Raw genomic sequence first — 18,388 nt, forward strand, 5'->3', positions numbered from 1 at the left:
CAACAAGCAGACAGGTCCAGTGATACTGCACCCTCTGACATGTAACAGGCAGAAACGCCCAGTAATACTGCACTATCTGACATGCAAAAGGCAGATAGGTCCTGTAATGCTGCACCCTCTGACATCCAAGAAGCGGACAGGTTTTGTAACTCTGCACCCGTTGATATGCAACAAACAGGCAGGCCCTGTAACACTGCACCCTCTAATATGAAACAGACATGCACTACCTCTAAAGCTGCACACTTTGATAATTAACAGGCAGGCAGACACTGTAATGCTGCACCCTCTGACACACAACAGGCAGACAGGCCCTGTAACACTGCATCCTCTGACACACAACAGGCAGACAGGTCCTGTTACGCTGCACCCTCTGACACGCATAAGGCAGACAGACCCTGTAACTCTTCACTCTGATTCACAACAGGGAGACAGGTCTTGTTACGCTGCACCCTGTAATATGCAACAGGCAGATGGCCCTGTAACACAGCACCCGCTAATATGGAACAGGCAAAGAGACTGCATAATGCTGCATCCTGTGATATGCAACAGGCAGAAAGGCCCTTTAGCGCTGCATCCACTGATATGCAACACCAACAATGCTCCTCCCTTAATACCCAATCACCGACTCTCCTCATTTCCACATTCCACCACCACCCCTTTCTCCATAACTCTCTCACCCCTCCGCAACCCTTTTCCGACTGACGGAGAAATTCACCACGACAAGGCAACTCTATTGAATTGTAAAAAAGCCCCCAACCCGTGCATACCCCACTCACTCTCGACTACCTCTGTCCTAGCCACTCAAACCTACCACACTGAAGTCACAGTCATCAAACCCCCAGCAATACTATCCCCATCCCTCTCTGCTCGCCAATCCTGCCTCCCCCTCTTACCAATCTGAACTAGACTCACTCAAAACCTGTACTAACCTCACTTCTGAACCTACAAAACGTTTTCCTAGAAATCAGAAACTTCTTACAATTTGCAGAAAACTCTCTCTCTCTAAGCTCAATCGTCTTCAAAACTCTCTAGCTGCAGCCAACAACGTGATCAACACTATCCCACTGCCTCCGACTAATCGACATTTACATACACTCAAACTCCCCAACTATTTAACCGTCTTTGAAATCCAAACCTTACTACCTCTCAACAAAACTCCTACTCGCCACATCAAAAATAAGAAAGAATGTTCTATTCTCCCTGTCCCCATCAACCCAAACAGAACATCCCAACTGAATCACAGAACGATAAACCCGAATAACCTTCAAACAATTACCCCTACCTCCAAAAATCACGAGCCTTCTTTAGAGAATGCCTCAAACAAGATCTCCTGCCTCCTACTAAACTGCCGATCAGCCCTAAAATACGCTTCTGACATCGCCGACCTCATTCTAAACCTAAAAATGGACATAACCATCTTCACGGAAACTTGGCTCACTGAATCATCCTCGTCATACCTAGACCTTCTAGTCCCCCCAAATTACAACATCATTAGACTAAACAGACCTCACAAAAAGGGTGGAGGCATCACCTGCATTAATCGATCCAACATCACCATCTCGAAGTTTCACTCTGAACCCCTGGATTCTTGTGAATACCTAGGGATTTCTGTAAAATGCTCAGATAACCACTCCCACAAACTACATATACTCTACCATCCCCCAGGTAAGAAACCAGGGGCAGATTTACAAGCCCCTTGCGCCTCTTTTGCGTCACTATTCCCATGTAAAAAGTGACGCAAAAGTGGCGCAAGGGGCTTGTAAATCTGCCCCGCAGAATTCACAGACCAAGGCGCCACCTTGTATAACTCCAGGGGGTAAAGGGATCCCCAGGATGTTATTGTTTCATCTTAAGGAAGTGAGGAGTGTTTCTACCATTAGGAGAAACTGGAGAAGGGACTATAGGCATCCTTTTTGCGTATCAAGTTTAAAATTAAAATGTTTGGAAATAGAGCCATTAACTTTAACTAATGCTTGAAGATTGGAGTAGAAGGCCATTGTCATTCTGATGAAATCTTCACCTAGGTCAAAATTATGGAGGGATGCTTTCAGAAAGGTCCAAGATTGTCTATCAAGGAATCTCTCATGAAGATAACTTTGTTTTTAGAGCATGGATCACAGAAAAAAAAAATTGTAAGGCTTTGGAAAGTAGAACCTTGGTTGAACAAACAGGCCAATACAGTATCTACGAGAAACCCTTACAATTGCAGAACGTTCCATCAATTTGGATATATATTGGACTGTAATTGCCTCTGCTCCTTAGCTATTTCCCGTGTCCAAAGATTATTACTGATAGGACTATGGTTGGTGTTAGACCTGACATCTTCTGGGTGGCATTCGCTCAAACATTTTGCTTTAAACCCCTCCTTTTTTATTGGTTTTATTTCTGTTGGCTTTATAACTCTGTGCACTTTACCACTGCTAACCAGTGCCAAAGTGCATATGCTCTCTCCTTCAAACATGGTAAAATTGGAAAACACCTAATAGCCACATTTAATTTACTTGTAAGTCTCTATTAAATGATACTACCTTTATCCAGGGCCTGCAATTTAACTGCTACCAGTGAGCCTGCAACACTCTGTGTGCCACCCACTTAGGTAGCTTTTTATACATGTCTCAGGTATGTCACTGTAGCCTGTAGTGCACCTATAAACTGCCTTTTCGACTTGGCAAAGTAACCATTTTGCCAGGCCTAAACCTTTCTTTTTAATAATTATCAGTCACCCCGAAGCTAGGCCCTAAAGACTCATAGGACAGGGTGCATTGTATCAAAAAAGTAGGATGTGTCTACTAGCATTTTAACATGTCCTGTTAGTGAAAAACTCCTTACGTCTTTCTTCACTGTTGTAAGGCCTATGTCTTTCATTGACTAACACTGGTTTACCTTAGTAAATTTGATGAGTGCTAACTTTCGATGGGGAGCAGATAGAGGTGTGTTGTTTATGCTCATATGCACTGTCATTCCAAATCCTTTCTAATGGTAAAGTCAGATTTTAATTTAGAATTCTAATAATGCCACTTTAAGAAAGTTGGTCTTTCTTTGTCCCAACCATCTGTGCCTTCTGCCAGTATCCTGGGTCACATAACTGAATGACTCTGCTGCTGGGATTTGTGTGTTAGTCTTGGATCTGTTTTGTTACCCAAAGCTTTGACATGAATGTCTGCGTTAGAAGCTGTTAAATGACCTTTGATTCAGTGTCTGTGATGAGAGCACCTTCTTGCTGGTGCAGTTTCGGGCACCGCAAGGCCCTTTCTGTATCTTTGTGAATGTAAAGGCTTGGGCACAGGCCTCTGATGGTCGTTGTCTCTGCAGGCAGTTGAAGGGATGTTGGTGGCATTAGAGTATGTGTGTGCAACAGGGCCTGCAGTATGGGGTTTGGCCAGCGGTAAGGGTGAGAAACAGTAATGATTACATCACAGGTTTTAAACGTGGATAAGGCTTTCACAATTGTAAACATTCATATTTTGTTTTTTTCCTTTACAGCTTCTACGGCCACTCCTGGGGCTTCCATAGGTAGGCATATTGCAGTCTGCTGGTATTACCCACTACTCAGAGGCACACAGCACTCTATTGTTATGGGGTTAGAGAGTCCATGCAACCCTGCACCCTTCAATATACAAGAGATAGTCAGGGACATAACTTTACACTCATAGATTCAAGAGATAGACAGATCATGTACTTTTGCATCTGCTGGTATTCAACAATATGTAACCCTGCACTCTGTGATATGCAACAAGCAGACAGGTCCAGTGATACTGCGCCCTCTGACATGCAACAGGCAGAAACGTCCAGTAATACTGCACCCTCTGACATGCAAAAGGCAGATAGGTCCTGTAATGCTGCTCCCTCTGACATCCAAGAAGCAGATAGGTTTTGTAACTCTGCACCCGTTGATATGCAACAGACGGGCAGGCCCTGTAACACTGCACCCTCTTATATGAAACAGACATGCACTACCTCTAAAACTGCACACTTTGATAATTAACAGGCAGGCAGACCCTGTAACGCTGCACCCTCTGATACACAACAGGCAGACATGCCCTGTAACACTGCATCCTCTGACACACAACAGGCAGACAGGTCCTGTAACGCTGCACCTCTGACACGCATAAGGCAAACAGACCCTGTAACTCTTCACTCTGATTCACAACAGGGAGACAGGTCTTGTTACGCTGCACTCTGTAATATGCAACAGGCATATGGCCCTGTAACACAGCACCCGCTAATATGGAACAGGCAAAGAGACTGCATAATGCTGCATCCTGTGATATGCAACAGGCAGAAAGGCCCTTTAGCACTGCATCCACTGATATGCAACACCAACAATGCTCCTCCCTTAATACCCAATCACCGACTCTCCTCATTTCCACATTCCACCACCACCCCTATCTCCATAACTCTCTCACCCCGCCGCAACCCTTTTCCGACCTCCGGAGAAATTCACCACGACAAGGCAACTCTATTGAATCGTAAAAAAGCCCCCAACCCGCGCATACCCCACTCACTCTCAACTACCTCTCTCCCAGCCACTCAAACCTACCACACTGCCATCACAGTCATCAAACCCCCAGCAATACTATCCCCATTCCTCTCTGCTCGCCGATCCCGCCTCCCCCTCTTAGCAATCTGAACTAGCCTCACTCAAAACCAAACTAACCTCACTTCCCTAAACCTACAAAGTGTTATCCTAGAAATCAGAAACATCTTACAACTCACAGAAAACTCTCTCTCTAAACTCAATCTACTTCAAAACTCTCTAGCTACAGCCAGCATCGTGATAAACACTATCCCCTGCCTCTGACTAAAAAACATTTATGTACACTCAAACTCCCCAACTACTTAATGGACTTGGAAATTCAAACCTTACTACCTCTCAACGAAACTTATACTTGCCCCATCACAAATAAGGACACATTTTCTATTCTCCCAGTCCCCAGCAACCCAAACAGAACCTCCCAACTGAATCACAGAACAATAAACCCGAATAACCTTCAAGCAATAACCCCTACCTCCTAAAATCACAAGCCTTATTTAGAGAATGTCACAAACAAGATCTCCTTCCTCCTACTAAACTGCCGCTCAGCCCTAAAACACACCTCTGACATCGCCAACCTCATTCTAAAACTAAAAATGGACATAACCATCCAAACAGAAACTTGGCTCACTGAATCATCCTCGCAATGCCTAGACCTTCTAGTCCCCCCAACTTACAACATCATAATACTAGACAGACCTCACAAAAAGGGCGAAGGCATTACCTGCATACATCAATCCAACATCACCATCTCGAAGTTTCAATCCGGACTCCTGTATTCTTGTCAATACCTAAGGATTGCTGTAAAATCCTCAGATAACCACTCCCACAAACTACGTATACTCTACCACTCCCCAGGTAAGAACACAGTGTCCACAGACCAAGGCACCACCTTTAATAACTCCAGAGGGGAACGATAACTTTGGGGCATATTATCAAGGTGGGCAATATGAAATTTTTGCCGATTTAGTTGCCGCAAAGCGGTGATAATTTCATCGCCCTATTAGCAAGCTGTCGCTAACAGCAGTTAGCCACAGTTTGTAGGCGATAGTGAGTGGTTTGGGGCCCGCTTTGCATGTCAGCGCTATTTATCGCTAATGACATGCATAGTGGGCGTACCCAACCTGTTAGCGACTGAAAGCAGTCGCTAACATCGCTATTGCCTATTATCAACGCAGGAGTTGCGATTAAAAAATTTGCGCTAAGCGCGAATATCGCTGAAAATGAACGCCTGTTCTTAGCCATTATATCCAATAGGAGGTGGATATTCTGGCTAAGTCCCCATTGGCAATAATTCGTGAATATCGTTGGATTACCAGTGATATTCACGCATTTCGCCGCTAACACCGGAAATTGTATCGCATTTGAGATGAAGGTTGCCAATAGCACGTTATCTCTACGATAAAATCCGGCGATGCACGGCGATAGAAAAAATGTTGCTAAGCTTAGATAGCGATAAATATCGCTACTTGTTGATAATATGCCCCTTTGATTTTAAAGCATTGATCGCAGCAAAAAAAAATTCTAAGGCTTTCGAAAGTAGAACCTTGTTGAACAAACAGGCCAATATAGTATTAATGAGAAACCCTTACCATTGGTGACTGTTCCATCAATTCAGGTATATATGGACTGTTTTGAAGAATACTAAAAAATGAAGTAGGATTATCTTTTCTGCTCTTGCTCTCTTACTCTACTTTGTTTTGTAAAATCATTTTCTTTTGATGTATGCATGTTGGGTGGTTCTTTTAGTTACTTTTTATTATCCCTTTTTAAAAACAAAATATTTATTAGGCGTTCTCATTGCATACTGTGTCATTTCTATTCATATTTATTTGGCAAGTCTGGTAATTTAGTCTCACATGCTAACAGAAATGTGGTTGTTTTTGATGGAATACATTTGATTGTCCAAACTCAATTAATGTTCTTAGCACATTTGTGTCCTATTTTTCAACAAAAATGTAAAATTAAATAATAGGCATTGGGCACAAGTACAAATTGATTTGAGACCAAGTTAATGAACTGCATGATTTGATTTCATGGAGGAAATTCTCAGAAATTTCTTTTTCGCTCATTGGTGTTGAGATATCTGTTTCCTTTTTAATATCATTCTGTATATTGGTAGTGCTTAAAACAAAAAACAATAAACAGAAAGAATGAGTGACTGGCAATGGCAATGACTTATTGAGACTCATAATTAACTTCTTAAATTCCATAACAAGCAGGAGCATTAAGTACTAAACAGAGTCCGCTCTGGGGAGAAGACTAGGCGCATTGACTAGAGTGCAGCGGGTGGGGTGGCTGCCAGTGCACCTGGTCACTGGAGGCTCTCACCTCAGCCCTATTCACTCAGTGGAGCACATGCTGCCATATGTAGGGATAGTTACTTGCCTGTCAGGGTTTTGTTTACCCATAGTGCATCCGTGGCTACAGCAGACATACGTTCTGCAAAGCTGAAAAATAAATGTGCCTGATACACAAGAAATATTCCATCTGTGCACAAGGGACATTTTTTCCCTGCTCTTTCTCAGGTCCACTTACTTGGAGGTCCCATGCAGATAAATCACCCACAGTTGTCCCACCTTAAACAGAGTGGGAATTCACTGCTCTGATCTGGCTGTCAGGTGCGGGTGGCAGACAATTCACAGGTTTCTGTCGGTGAAGCCAGCTGAGACTGCCATCAGAAACCCCTCAGTTCCCCCTCCTCCAAACGGGACACTAGGACTTCAGGTTGGCAGAGTAGAAGTCCCACAAGTTTATAGCAGAGCTCTTGCTCTTACTTTAAAGCAGGGCAGGGGTTCTTGTTAGATTTGGAGGTCTCTAGTTGGCAGAAGTAGGTACCTTTGACTAAATAGGGACACTTGTGTCTAGTCAGGGTAAGGGGGTACACTGCTAAAATAACCCTTGCTCACCCCCTTGGTAGGTTGGCACGAGCAGACAGGCTTATCTCAGAGGCAGTGTGTAAAGCAGTTGAGAACACATACAGCACCCGGTGACAACACTACAGATGGACGCCACACAAGTTGTAGCATAAAAATAAATATTTTTATATAGACTTACTTAACACAAGACCACAAACGTCACAAAACCACAATATTGTACTTTAAAAATGGTAGAATTAGCTTAGTAAAATGTAAAATGCGACACGTTGAGTTCGATGTATTTTAGGTTGGGTAACGCTATACGACAAAAGTGTTGCAGGGAAGGTGATGAGTTGGTTCCTTACATGCAAGAACGGTGATGCGTCAGGTCCCTACTGATGTGTAGGCGATGCGCTGGTTCTTCTCGGCGTGGGGAGGAGATGCGTCGGTTTCTCACTGTTCTTCCGTGGGGATGCGACTAGCAGCGCCATGATGCAATGAAGATCTGGTGCAATGAACACAAATGGCGTCTTCTCCTTGATGCAACATGATGCGTGCACGCCCGAGGGCCGTGCAGCGACTCAATGATTCTTCTGAGCTGCAACAGGCTCTGCGACACGCTTCCCAGTGATGCGATGGCGTCTTGTGCAACATAGATCCTCTTCTGCAGGCCAATCCCTCATGCTTAGGGATAGTGTCTCCTCAGTCTCTCTGGTTCCTCTCCTCAGCAAAGGTTTCTTCTTGTTTCCCAAAAGTGATCTAAAGTTCTGGGGTCTGGGTCCCCTCTTTTATACTCATTTTCCGTTTGCTCTCTGAAGGCAGAGAGGCCTTGCCTAGTCCAAACCAGTTCTGGTCAGTCCTGGAGCACTTTGTTGACAAGACTCCTTCTTTCTGTTCACAGTGCAGGACAGGGACATCAGAGGCATGACAGGAGGTGGAGCCAGTATTGTGGAGGGAAGTCACAGCCCTATTCAGGTCCCCGGTGCAACTCCTCCCTCCCATCTGCATGCAGATCTCTCTCTATTCAGCTCTGTGCTGACTCACCCTGTCTCCTGTGATTCCCCAGCCCCTGTCAATCAAACTCCAGACAAGGAATACACAACCTAGCAGAGGCAGGCTTGGATGGTTAGACAAGAAAATACCCACTTACTACACATGGTATTTTCAAACACAGAATGTTAAAACCAACTTCACTAAAATATGTATTTTATCATGCTGAGTTCAGGAATACTAAACTCGAATTTCTACCTAGTTCCCTGAGTCAGTTACGATTATAAGATGTAATAATCAAACTGCCCATTCTGGCCTATGGGGGTAGCCTTGCAATAGTGAAAAACGAAAATGGCTGTTATTCACTATTAGGACATGCCACACACACCAGGGCATGTCCTACCTTTTACCTACAATGCACCCTGCCACTGGGCCTACCATAGGAGTGACTAATATGCAGAAAAGGGAAGGTTTAGGGACTGCCAAGTGGGTGCACTTGCCCCGTCAACATGGCAGTACCAGATTGCACACAGGCTCTGCAATTTCAGACCTGAGGCGCAGTGTTTCAGACTGCTTCTGTGGGTGGCACAACCAGTGCTGCAAGCCCACCAGCAGCATTTGGTGTACAAGCCTTGGGCACACTCAGTGCACTGTACTAGGGTCTGACAAGTAAACTAAACCAACCAATCATGGAATCGGTAATCCATACATCAATTTATAATAGGCAGAGCATATGCACTTTAGCACTGATCAGCAGGGAAAAAGTGCCCAGAGGCAGAAAACCAACAAAAACAGGTGAGGCAAAATACAGGAGAAAGGCAAAAAGTTCAGGGATGGCCCTGCAAAAATGGCCAAGTCCAACACCAGGTATGGGAGAATTTTTCAAATCAGCGGTCCGCGAATTCGCGCGAAATCGCAAACAAATCTGCGTATTCACGGATTTTCCCGTGAAATCGCGGATTTTTTTGCAATTTGCACCATACTTAACTGGAGTACTTTCTACTGGCTAATCAGTAAGTGCTTCCTCGTTGGGTAAACTTATAGTGCTTTTCCTACACTACAGCTGCGTAAAGGCCCAGAAGAGTTGGACAGTCATGTGAAAGCACGTGTGTCTGTAACTTTGCCACCGCGCCCAAAGGCGCCGAGGTCCCTCGAGTGAGCTGTCCATCACAGTGAGAGAAAGGGCAGGAAAGGCTTGCATTGCCTAGTGTGTGTGGGGCCGGGCTTCTGTGCGAGTTCACATGCCTCTTGTTTATAAAGGGTCAGAGACCGATCAGAGCAGCAGATGAGGTGAAAGCAGTAAGTGCTACCTCGTTGGGTAAATGTATTGTGCTTTTCCTACACTACAGCTGTGTAAAGGCCCAGAAGAGTGGCAATTCACCACGTGTATCTGTGACTTTGCCACCACGCCCATAGGCGCCAAGGTCCCTTGAGTGAGCTGTCCATCACAGTGAGGGAAAGGGAGGGAAGAGGTTGCATAGCCTAGTGCGTGTGGGAAGGGGCCACATGGGCAGGGCTTCTGTGCGAGTTCACATGCCTCTCATTTATAAAGGTCAGAGACCGATCAGAGCAGCAAATGAGGAGAAAGCAGTAAGTGCTGGTCACTGGAAGTACAGGGGGATTGCGCTCGAGAAACTCGTGGATGCCTAGACCCCCATCACGGATTACAGCTAATTGTAGACGGTAGATCTGGGGAGAAAGCACACCTGCCTAGCATCGACCGTGCTCACTAGATTCTTGGGCTGATTATAATGCGTTACTGAATTTGAGCTTCAACTCGGGCACCTGCTTTATTTATCTGCAAGTGCTTCCTGCTGAGGTTTAATTTTAGTGACAGGAGCCTCATTGCCTAATTGTAACTATTCTCTGACCCTGCTTCGAGGGTCAGAGCAGGGTCAGATAATAGTTGCAAGTAGGCAACGAGGCGCCGCTCAGGAAGCACTTACAGGGTTACATCAGGTGCCCAAGTTGAAGGTAATTTCTTTGTAACCATTTTGTAAATGGTTACAACCCTGTAAGTGCTTCCTGAGCAAAATTCGTCCCGCTATCGGATTTGCGGATTTTGCCGCGATTTCACGCGATTCGCGGATCGCGAAATTGCAGAAAATCTAGAAAATCTGCGAGCGGAACGAATTTTATGCCCATGCTTATCCAACACAACCCCCTTCCAGACAAAATCCAGGGTAGACCAATCACTACCTTGATGGGATTCCCTGCTTTGGCGATAGAACATGGACTCTGGCCCGCAACAGCAGGGGCATATTCCAGTTCTACACTAATCTGACACTTTTTGGATCCCTCTGTCCATACTCTCAGGGCCCACCATGCTAACCCATGCGGAACCCTTCTTCTGACCTGTGGACACCATTAGTGCAGCACCTAACCGTAGCTTGCTCACAGGTGTGTCCCAACAGACAGACATCAAGTCACAGTGGCCACTGACAGTAGTCAGTGCTGAGACCCAGGCACTATGACTCTCAGGGATCTCAAACCGTTGTGGCGTCCGAGAGCGGGGGCAGTAGCCCCAGGTGCTTGGCACCTTTTGTCCACGCTCCCTCCTGTCAGGTCAGGAATGACATCCTGACACTGACCCACCACTGGTCCAGGCCTGTATCCAGTGGCTGGACCAAAGACTGGGGTGGCCTTTCCCGCACCCGGTCCTCCTCCTTAGGGCTCTGTACCCTCCCACCTGGAGCGGTAATCCCTTCCAGAATTATCAGGGTGCCTGCAGCAGGTGTCTTGCACAATTCGCCCACCATTTCAGGGTTCTATCCTGCAACTTGGCTTCCAAGTCAGAGGGGACACCCTGAACCTGGCCCTCCAACATAGGGTCTAAACCCTCGGACTGTACCTGGGTCAGAGGCGAGGACTCACTCTCTCTGCACCCCCTTCCAGAGCACTGCACCCTCCCAACTGTAGTGGTACCCCTAGAAGTTACATCAGTCAGGACACTGATTACAGTTGCCCCTCTCACCAGGTCAGACAACACCTGAACCTGGCTTCCCAAGCCGGGGACCAAAGCCTGTGGTTGAACACTTGCCCGGCGCACCAGGCTTCCTTGGGAGCAGATATGCCCCCCGAGGGTGACACATCACCCATGTGTTGTGCGTGAAGATCCCCCTGGAGAGAAGTGGGGTCACCATTGTTATTCATTGTCAATTTGCAGTCAGTTAGGATTATAAGATGTAATAATCAAACTGCCCATTCTGGCCTATGGGGAACAGGTAGCCTTGCAATAGTGAAAACCAAAAATGGCTGTAATTCACTATTAAGACATGCCAGATACACCAGGGCATGTCCTACCTTTCACCTACAATACACCCTGCCTCTGGCCTACCATAGGGGTGGCTAATATGCAGAGAAGGGAAGGTTTAGGGACTGGCAAGTAGGTGCACTTGCCCAGTCAACATAGCAGTACCAGTCCATCCGTTTGAGAGGCAGGAGACCCAAACTCATCCCAAGGACTCCATGCCTCAGGTAGAGCAAATGGCAATAGTTGAAAGCCTTTGGGAGTAGTAGATAGGCTGACCATGGCTGGAGCGCACTGTATTTAGATTCCGTATTCTCAGAGTTCTGAGGGTTGGCAAGATATGGGTGGTATTACATAAAAACAACTGCAGAGAAGCAGAACTGTCTTTGCAAAGCAATGAAGAGCTGCAATTGACAAAGGATGAGAGAAGGGTAGCCATAAAGGAGTTCAGAAATGGGGAATGGGGTGCTGAATGATCTAGAAACTGAAGCACATATGGAACTTAAGCTATTAGGACCATATAGATACAGACACAGTAGGTATGAGTTGGAGTTGGTGCTACCTGAGTTAGATTATCACGTATTGAGTGAAAAGAAAAGTTTTCAGTTTCCTACTCAATTAAAGAAGTAAAAGAAAGTTTCTTGACTCCCACGTTCTACGGAAAGAGTTTGCCAAAGTGTTGAGGGGCATATTTCAAAGAATTTGCATAGGGTAGCACAGCAATTCATTTTGCTGTGCTGCCCTACGAAAAATTCCAAAGGGCAGGAATGCATTTTATTTACAAGATCCAGTGCATTCCTGTCCTTTCAGCCGGCACCTGTGCACAATTAGCAGCTGTGCACCAACACAGGCACTCTTGCACCATGGTGCAAGAATATATGTGTTGTTGGCATGATTGTTTTTGTGCAGGAAGGGACACCTTCATGCACAAAAACAATCATTATAGGTGTTTTCCTCTTTCCATGTGAGCACCAGAATGCAGTGCACATGTACAGAGGAAAAAACGATGAGAAATCATGTTATAACTACTCCTTACGCCTCTCATGGGGAGGCACATGATCTTAATGCATTCCCAGATTTACACCATGTTGTAAATCTGTGAATGTGTCAAAACCTATGGCCGTACCATGGGAACAACCACTGCAACGACCAAGGCATGCATCTCAGATGCAAAGTGAGGCAATGCAGGAACTTGTGCTGTGTTGCCTCACTCCACATCTACAAGGCATGGAAAGCCACGCAAGTTGACTTTACATGGCCTTGTAGATATGTCTCAGCCTTGTGCACCACCGGAACATCACAAAAAGTGATGTTCAAGTGTCGCATAGGGCTTGTAAATAAGCCCCAGAGTCTGCACCAGAAAATGATTATGATGCAGCTGAATGAAAATTGAATTTCCTGGTTCATAAACTTGAATTGCCTCTGCTCCTTAACTATTTCCCGTGGCCAAAGATTATCACTGAAAAGGCTATGGCTGGTGTTAGACCTGACATCTTCAGTGTGGCATTCTCTCAAACTTTTTGTTTTAAACCCTTCCTTTTTTGTTGGTTTTATTTCTGTTGGCTTTATAACTCTGTGCACTTTACCACTGCTAACCAGTGCTAAAGTGCATGTGCTCCCGCCTTCAAATGTGGTAAAATTGGAAAACACCTAATAGTCACATTTAATTTACTTGTAACTCTCTATTAAATGATACTACCTGTATCCAGGGCTGCAAATTAAATGCTACCAGTGGGCCTGCAGCACTATTTGTGCCACCCAGTGGTAGCTTTTTAAAAAATGTCTCAGGTATGTCACTCTAACCTGTAGTGCACCTATAAACTGCCTTTTCGACCTTGCAAAGTAACTATTTTGTCAGGCCTAAACCTTTCTTTTTGTTAATTATAAGTCACCCCTAAGCTAGGCCCTAAAGACTCATAGGACAGGGTGCATTGTATCAAAAAAGTAGGATGTGTCTACCAGCGTTTTACATGTCCTGGCAGTAAAAAACTCTTAATGTCATTTTTCACTGTGGTAAGGCCTATGTTCTTTTGATTGACTAACACTGGTTTACCTTATTACATTTGATAAGTGCTAATTTCCGATGGGGAGCAGATAGGGGCATGTTGTTTACGCTCACATGCACTCTCATTCCAAATCCTCTTTAATGGTAAAGTCAGATTTTAACTTAGAATTCTAATAATGCCACTTTAAAAAGTTGGTCTTTCTTTGTCCCAACCATCTGTGCCTTCTGCCAGTATCCTGTGTCACATTACTGAATGGCTCTGCTGCTGGGATTTGTGTGTTAGTCTTGGATCAGTTTTGCTATACAAAGCATCATCATGAATGTCTGCGTAGAAGCTGTTGAATGACCTATGATTCAGTGTCAGTGAAGAGAGCACCTTCTTGCTGGCGCTGTCTCGGGCACCACAAGGCCATATCTGTATCTCGATGAATGTTAAGGCTTGTGCACAGGCATCTGATGGTCGTTGTGTCCTCGCAGACAGTAGATGGGCTGTTGGTGGCAGTAGAGTATGTGTGTGCAATGGGCCCTGCAGTATGGGATTTGGCCAGCGGTAAGCGTGAGAAACAGTAATGACTACATGGATCAGGCTATCGCATACGTAAACATCAATATTTCGTTTTTTTCCTTTACAGCTTCTACAGGCACTCTAGGGACTTCCACAGGTAGGCATATTGCAGTCTACTGGTATTACCCACTAGTGAGAGGCGCGCAGCACTCTATTGTTATGGGGGTAGGGAGTCCAATCAAAACTGCACCCTTTAATATACAAGAGATAGTCAGGGCCATAACTCTACACTTGTAGATTCAAGAGGTAGACAGATCATGTACTTTTGCATCTGCTGGTATTCAACTATATGTAACCCTGCACTCTGTGATATGCAACAAGCAGACAGGTCCAGTGATACTGCACCCTCTGAAATGCTAGAGTCAGACAGACCCTGTAATGCTGTACCATCTGACACGCAACAGGCTGACAGGCCCCATAACACTGCACCCTCTGACATGCAACAGGCAGATACGCCCAGTAATACTGCACCCTCTGACATGCAAAAGGCAGATAGGTCCTGTAATGCTGCACCCTCTGGCACCCAACAGGCAGACAGGCCATGCAACGCTGCACCCTGCGACATCCAAGAAGCAGACAGGTTTTGTAACTCTGCACCCGGTGATATACAACAGACAAGCAGGCCCTGTAACACTGCACCCTCTAAAATGCAACAGACATGCACTACCTCTAAAGCTGCACACTTTGATAATTAACAGGCAGGCAGACCCTGTAACGCTGCACCGTCTGACACGCAACAGGCAGACAAGCCCCGTAACACTGCACCCTCTGACTTGCAACAGGCAGACAGGCCCTGTAACGCTGCACACTCGGACACACAACAGGCAGACAGACCCTGTAACTTTGCACTCTGATTCACAACAGGGAAATAGGTCTTGTTACGCTGCACCCTCTAATATGCAACAGGCAGACGGCCCTGTAACACAGCACCCTCTAATATGGAACAGGCAAAAGACTGCATAATGCTGCATCCTGTGATATGCAACAGGCAGAAAGGCCCTTTAGCGCTGCATCCACTGATATGCAACAACAACAACAACGCTCCTCCCTCAATGCCCAATCTCCGACCCTCCTCATTTCAACAAAAATGTCAAATTAAATAATAGGCATTGGGCAAAAGTACGAAGTGATTTGAGACCAAGTTAATGAACTCCATGAATTGATTTCATGGAGGAAACTCTCAGAAATTTCTTTTTCGCTCATTTATGTTGCGATGTCTGTTTCCTTTTTAATATCATTCTGTATATTGGTTGTGCTTAAAACAAAAAACAATAAACAGAAAGAATGAGTGAGTGGCAATGGAAAATGTCTTATTAAGACTCATAATTCCCTTCTTAAATTCCATAATAAGCAGGAGCAGTGAGTACTAAACAGAGTCCGCTCTGGGGAGAAGACTAGGCGTATTGACAAGAGTGCAGCGGGTGGGGTGGCTGCCAGTGCACCCGATCACTGGAGGCCCTCACCTCAGCCCCTTTCCTCAGTGAAGCACCTGCTTCCATATTTAGGGATAGTTACTTGCCTGTCAGGGTTTTGTTTGCCCATAGTGCATCCGTTGCTGCAGCAGACATACGTTCTGCAAAGCTGAAAAAGAATTGTGCTTGATACACAAGAAATAATTTATCTGTGCACAAGGGACATTTCTCTCCGCTCTTTCTCAAGTCCACTTACTTGGAGGTCCCATGCAGATAAATCACCCACAGTTGTCTCACATTAAACAGAGTGGAAATTCACTGCTCAGACCTGGCTGTCAGGTGCGGGCGGCTGCAAATTCACAGGTTTCAGCTAGTGAAGCCAGTTGAGACTGCCATCAGAAACCCCTCAGTTCCCCCGCCTCCAAACGAGACACTAGGACTTCAGGTTGGCAGAGTAGAAGTCCCACAAGTTTATGGCAGAGCTCTCGCTCTTACTCTTTAAAGCAGGGCAGGGGTTCTTGTTAGATTTGGGAGTCTCAAGTTGGCAGAGGTAGGTACCTTTGACCAAATGTGGACACGCGCTGACTGAATGCAGTGGGAAACGTTGGTTGGAATGTAAGGCTCGGCGATCAATATGCCCAGCAGTCACAATTGAGTACCTCTTGCACCTCGTTGTACGCTCTGTTTTTTAATTACAATTTTAACTACAATTGCTCATTTGCACAGTGCCTATTTTTAAACTATCTCCTCACTTACTTGCCTCCTTCCTGCACTTTCCGCCTGCACCCCGGTCCACCAGGGGCTCTCCCGATTGTTGTGGAGGGTGCAGGCTCACGCAGGCAGGCAGTCTTTCCTCGCTGGCAGTTGGGGGCGGAGCACCGCGATTATAGCCGTGTCTCTGCCTATAACTGTCGATGTGCTTCCCGTCGCGCAGCAGAGGCGCCCAGCGGGTGCGCTGCAGGCGCGCCGAAGAAGCGCCAAAGGCAAGCCCGTCTGCATGTGGCCGACCGGGGCCAGGGGCCATGCACCATGCCTGTGCTTCTCTTCGCTACTCCTCAATAGAGCTTAAATCCCTTCAGGGGGAATGGCCCATCCACCCAGATATCGGCCGAACACTAAACACTCTCGGGATTCTGTCCCAAAATAATACCACTCACAGCACCATCCCCCACCTTCCTGCCCGCACGTTACCCACTAGCCCAAGGGTCACCCTCCCCAAAACCTCACCCCTTTCCACCAGGCTCACCCAGGACCATCTGTCCATATGGTATCTCAACACCCGCTCTATGGTTAAGCACCAGCTTGAGACCTTCTATTTTCTTGACTCCATCAAGCCAGACATACTGCTCCTAGCAGAAACATGGCTAACAACCGAATCCACTCTGGACATTCTGGCCGCTATCCCAGACCACTACTACGTCCTCCAGGCCAACAGGCCTGAGGGCAAGGTGGGGGGGGAGTTGCGGCCATTATCTCCCAATCTCATAAATTCACCTCTCTCACCACCCAAAAAATCCCCTCTATTGATATCCTAGTGTTTAAGCTTGAATCCAAAGGTTCTCCTTTTACATGTGCCCTATTTTACAGGCCCCCTGCCCACATGCCTAATTGTCTCCAACTATTCGGCAACCTGACAGCGGAGCTGGCGATCAATCATGCCAGAATTTTGATCATAGGGGGCTTTAATTACTGGCCACATGACCCGTGTGAAAGCCCCTGTTCGATAGATTTCTCTGATTTGCTCAATGGCATGAACTTCATCCAGCACATCAAAGTAGTCACCCATATAAAAGGACACACCCTTGACCAGGTCTGGACCTCAAACCTCAACATCACCGACTTTCAGATCTCTCCCTGTACCTGGTCTGACCACCTTTTTATTGCTTTATCCATCCCCATCCCCTCTATCACTAAAACCCCCACCCGACCCTTCCATGACCAGGAACTGGAGTTGGGTCAATATCCCTACTCTTTGTTAATTTGTATCTACCTCCATGCCTTGCACCTCTCAGCCCACTGGACCCTTGGTCTCACCACACACTCAGGCTGAAGACCTCAATGCCTGGTTGGCCCTGGCAAGAGATAACTACGCTCCCCTGAAAAAACTCAAAAACAAGAGGCCCCAGGACGCCCAGCATTGGTTCACTAAGGACCTCAAGGATAGAAAACTTGCCCTACGCCAAACCGAGTGCAAATGGTGACTCGATTATTGTCCCCTTAAAAAATCCATTTTTATTTTAGCCTAAAAAAACTACAAAACCGCCATTCTTACAGCTAAATTTGAATACTTCTCCTCAAAGATTTTGGAATCAACCAGTAAAGCCATAGACATCTTCTCCATTGTGGACGAACTTGTGAAACCCGACCACGTCACTATCAAACCCTTGCCATCACAATCCCCCTGCGATTCCCTTAATACTTACTTTATCGATAAAATCACCAACATCAAAGCCAGTAACCCCAAGGTCGCCTCACCCCCTGTTCTGGTTACGCTCCCCGCAACCCCTCTCTCTTTACTCCCTTCACTTTGATCACTCAGGAGGTTTTTTTCTCCCTCCTCCAAAAATTTTGCTCTTGCTCTCCTCGGGACAGCTGCACCCCTCACATTGCCTGGGAGATCTTTCCCAATATCCCCGATCCCCCCCTTTTTCTCCTCAATAACTCCCTCACCACGGGAATTGTCCCCAACTCCTTCAAAACTGTGGTAGTCTATCCTCAAAAAAGCAGGTGCTGTCCCCCAGGTACTTAGTATCGTTCGCCCTATATCGTTGCTT

The 18,388-nt window shown here is 46.1% G+C and overlaps 1 protein-coding gene across 22 annotated transcripts in view; it reads left to right on the forward strand.

Annotated features, from left to right (window-relative positions):
- The window catches only part of LOC144755239 (scavenger receptor cysteine-rich domain-containing protein DMBT1-like), a 593,569-nt gene that overhangs the window by 390,032 nt on the left and 185,149 nt on the right, over positions 1-18,388 (forward strand). For 9 of the 22 annotated variants that reach the window (XM_078643959.1, XM_078643958.1, XM_078643963.1 and 6 more), the window contains 2 exons: positions 3,484-3,513; positions 14,270-14,299. The exons of 6 other annotated variants lie outside the window; for them this stretch is intronic. In XM_078643959.1, the coding sequence (XP_078500085.1) occupies positions 3,484-3,513; positions 14,270-14,299 (60 nt within the window). The remainder of the gene's footprint in view (positions 1-3,483; positions 3,514-14,269; positions 14,300-18,388) is intronic. 7 more of the 22 variants (XM_078643957.1, XM_078643965.1, XM_078643961.1 and 4 more) reach the window with 2 other exon arrangements.

Source organism: Lissotriton helveticus, chromosome 5_1 (assembly GCF_964261635.1).
Source record: "Lissotriton helveticus chromosome 5_1, aLisHel1.1, whole genome shotgun sequence".
In the NCBI taxonomy this organism is placed as follows: domain Eukaryota; kingdom Metazoa; phylum Chordata; class Amphibia; order Caudata; family Salamandridae; genus Lissotriton; species Lissotriton helveticus.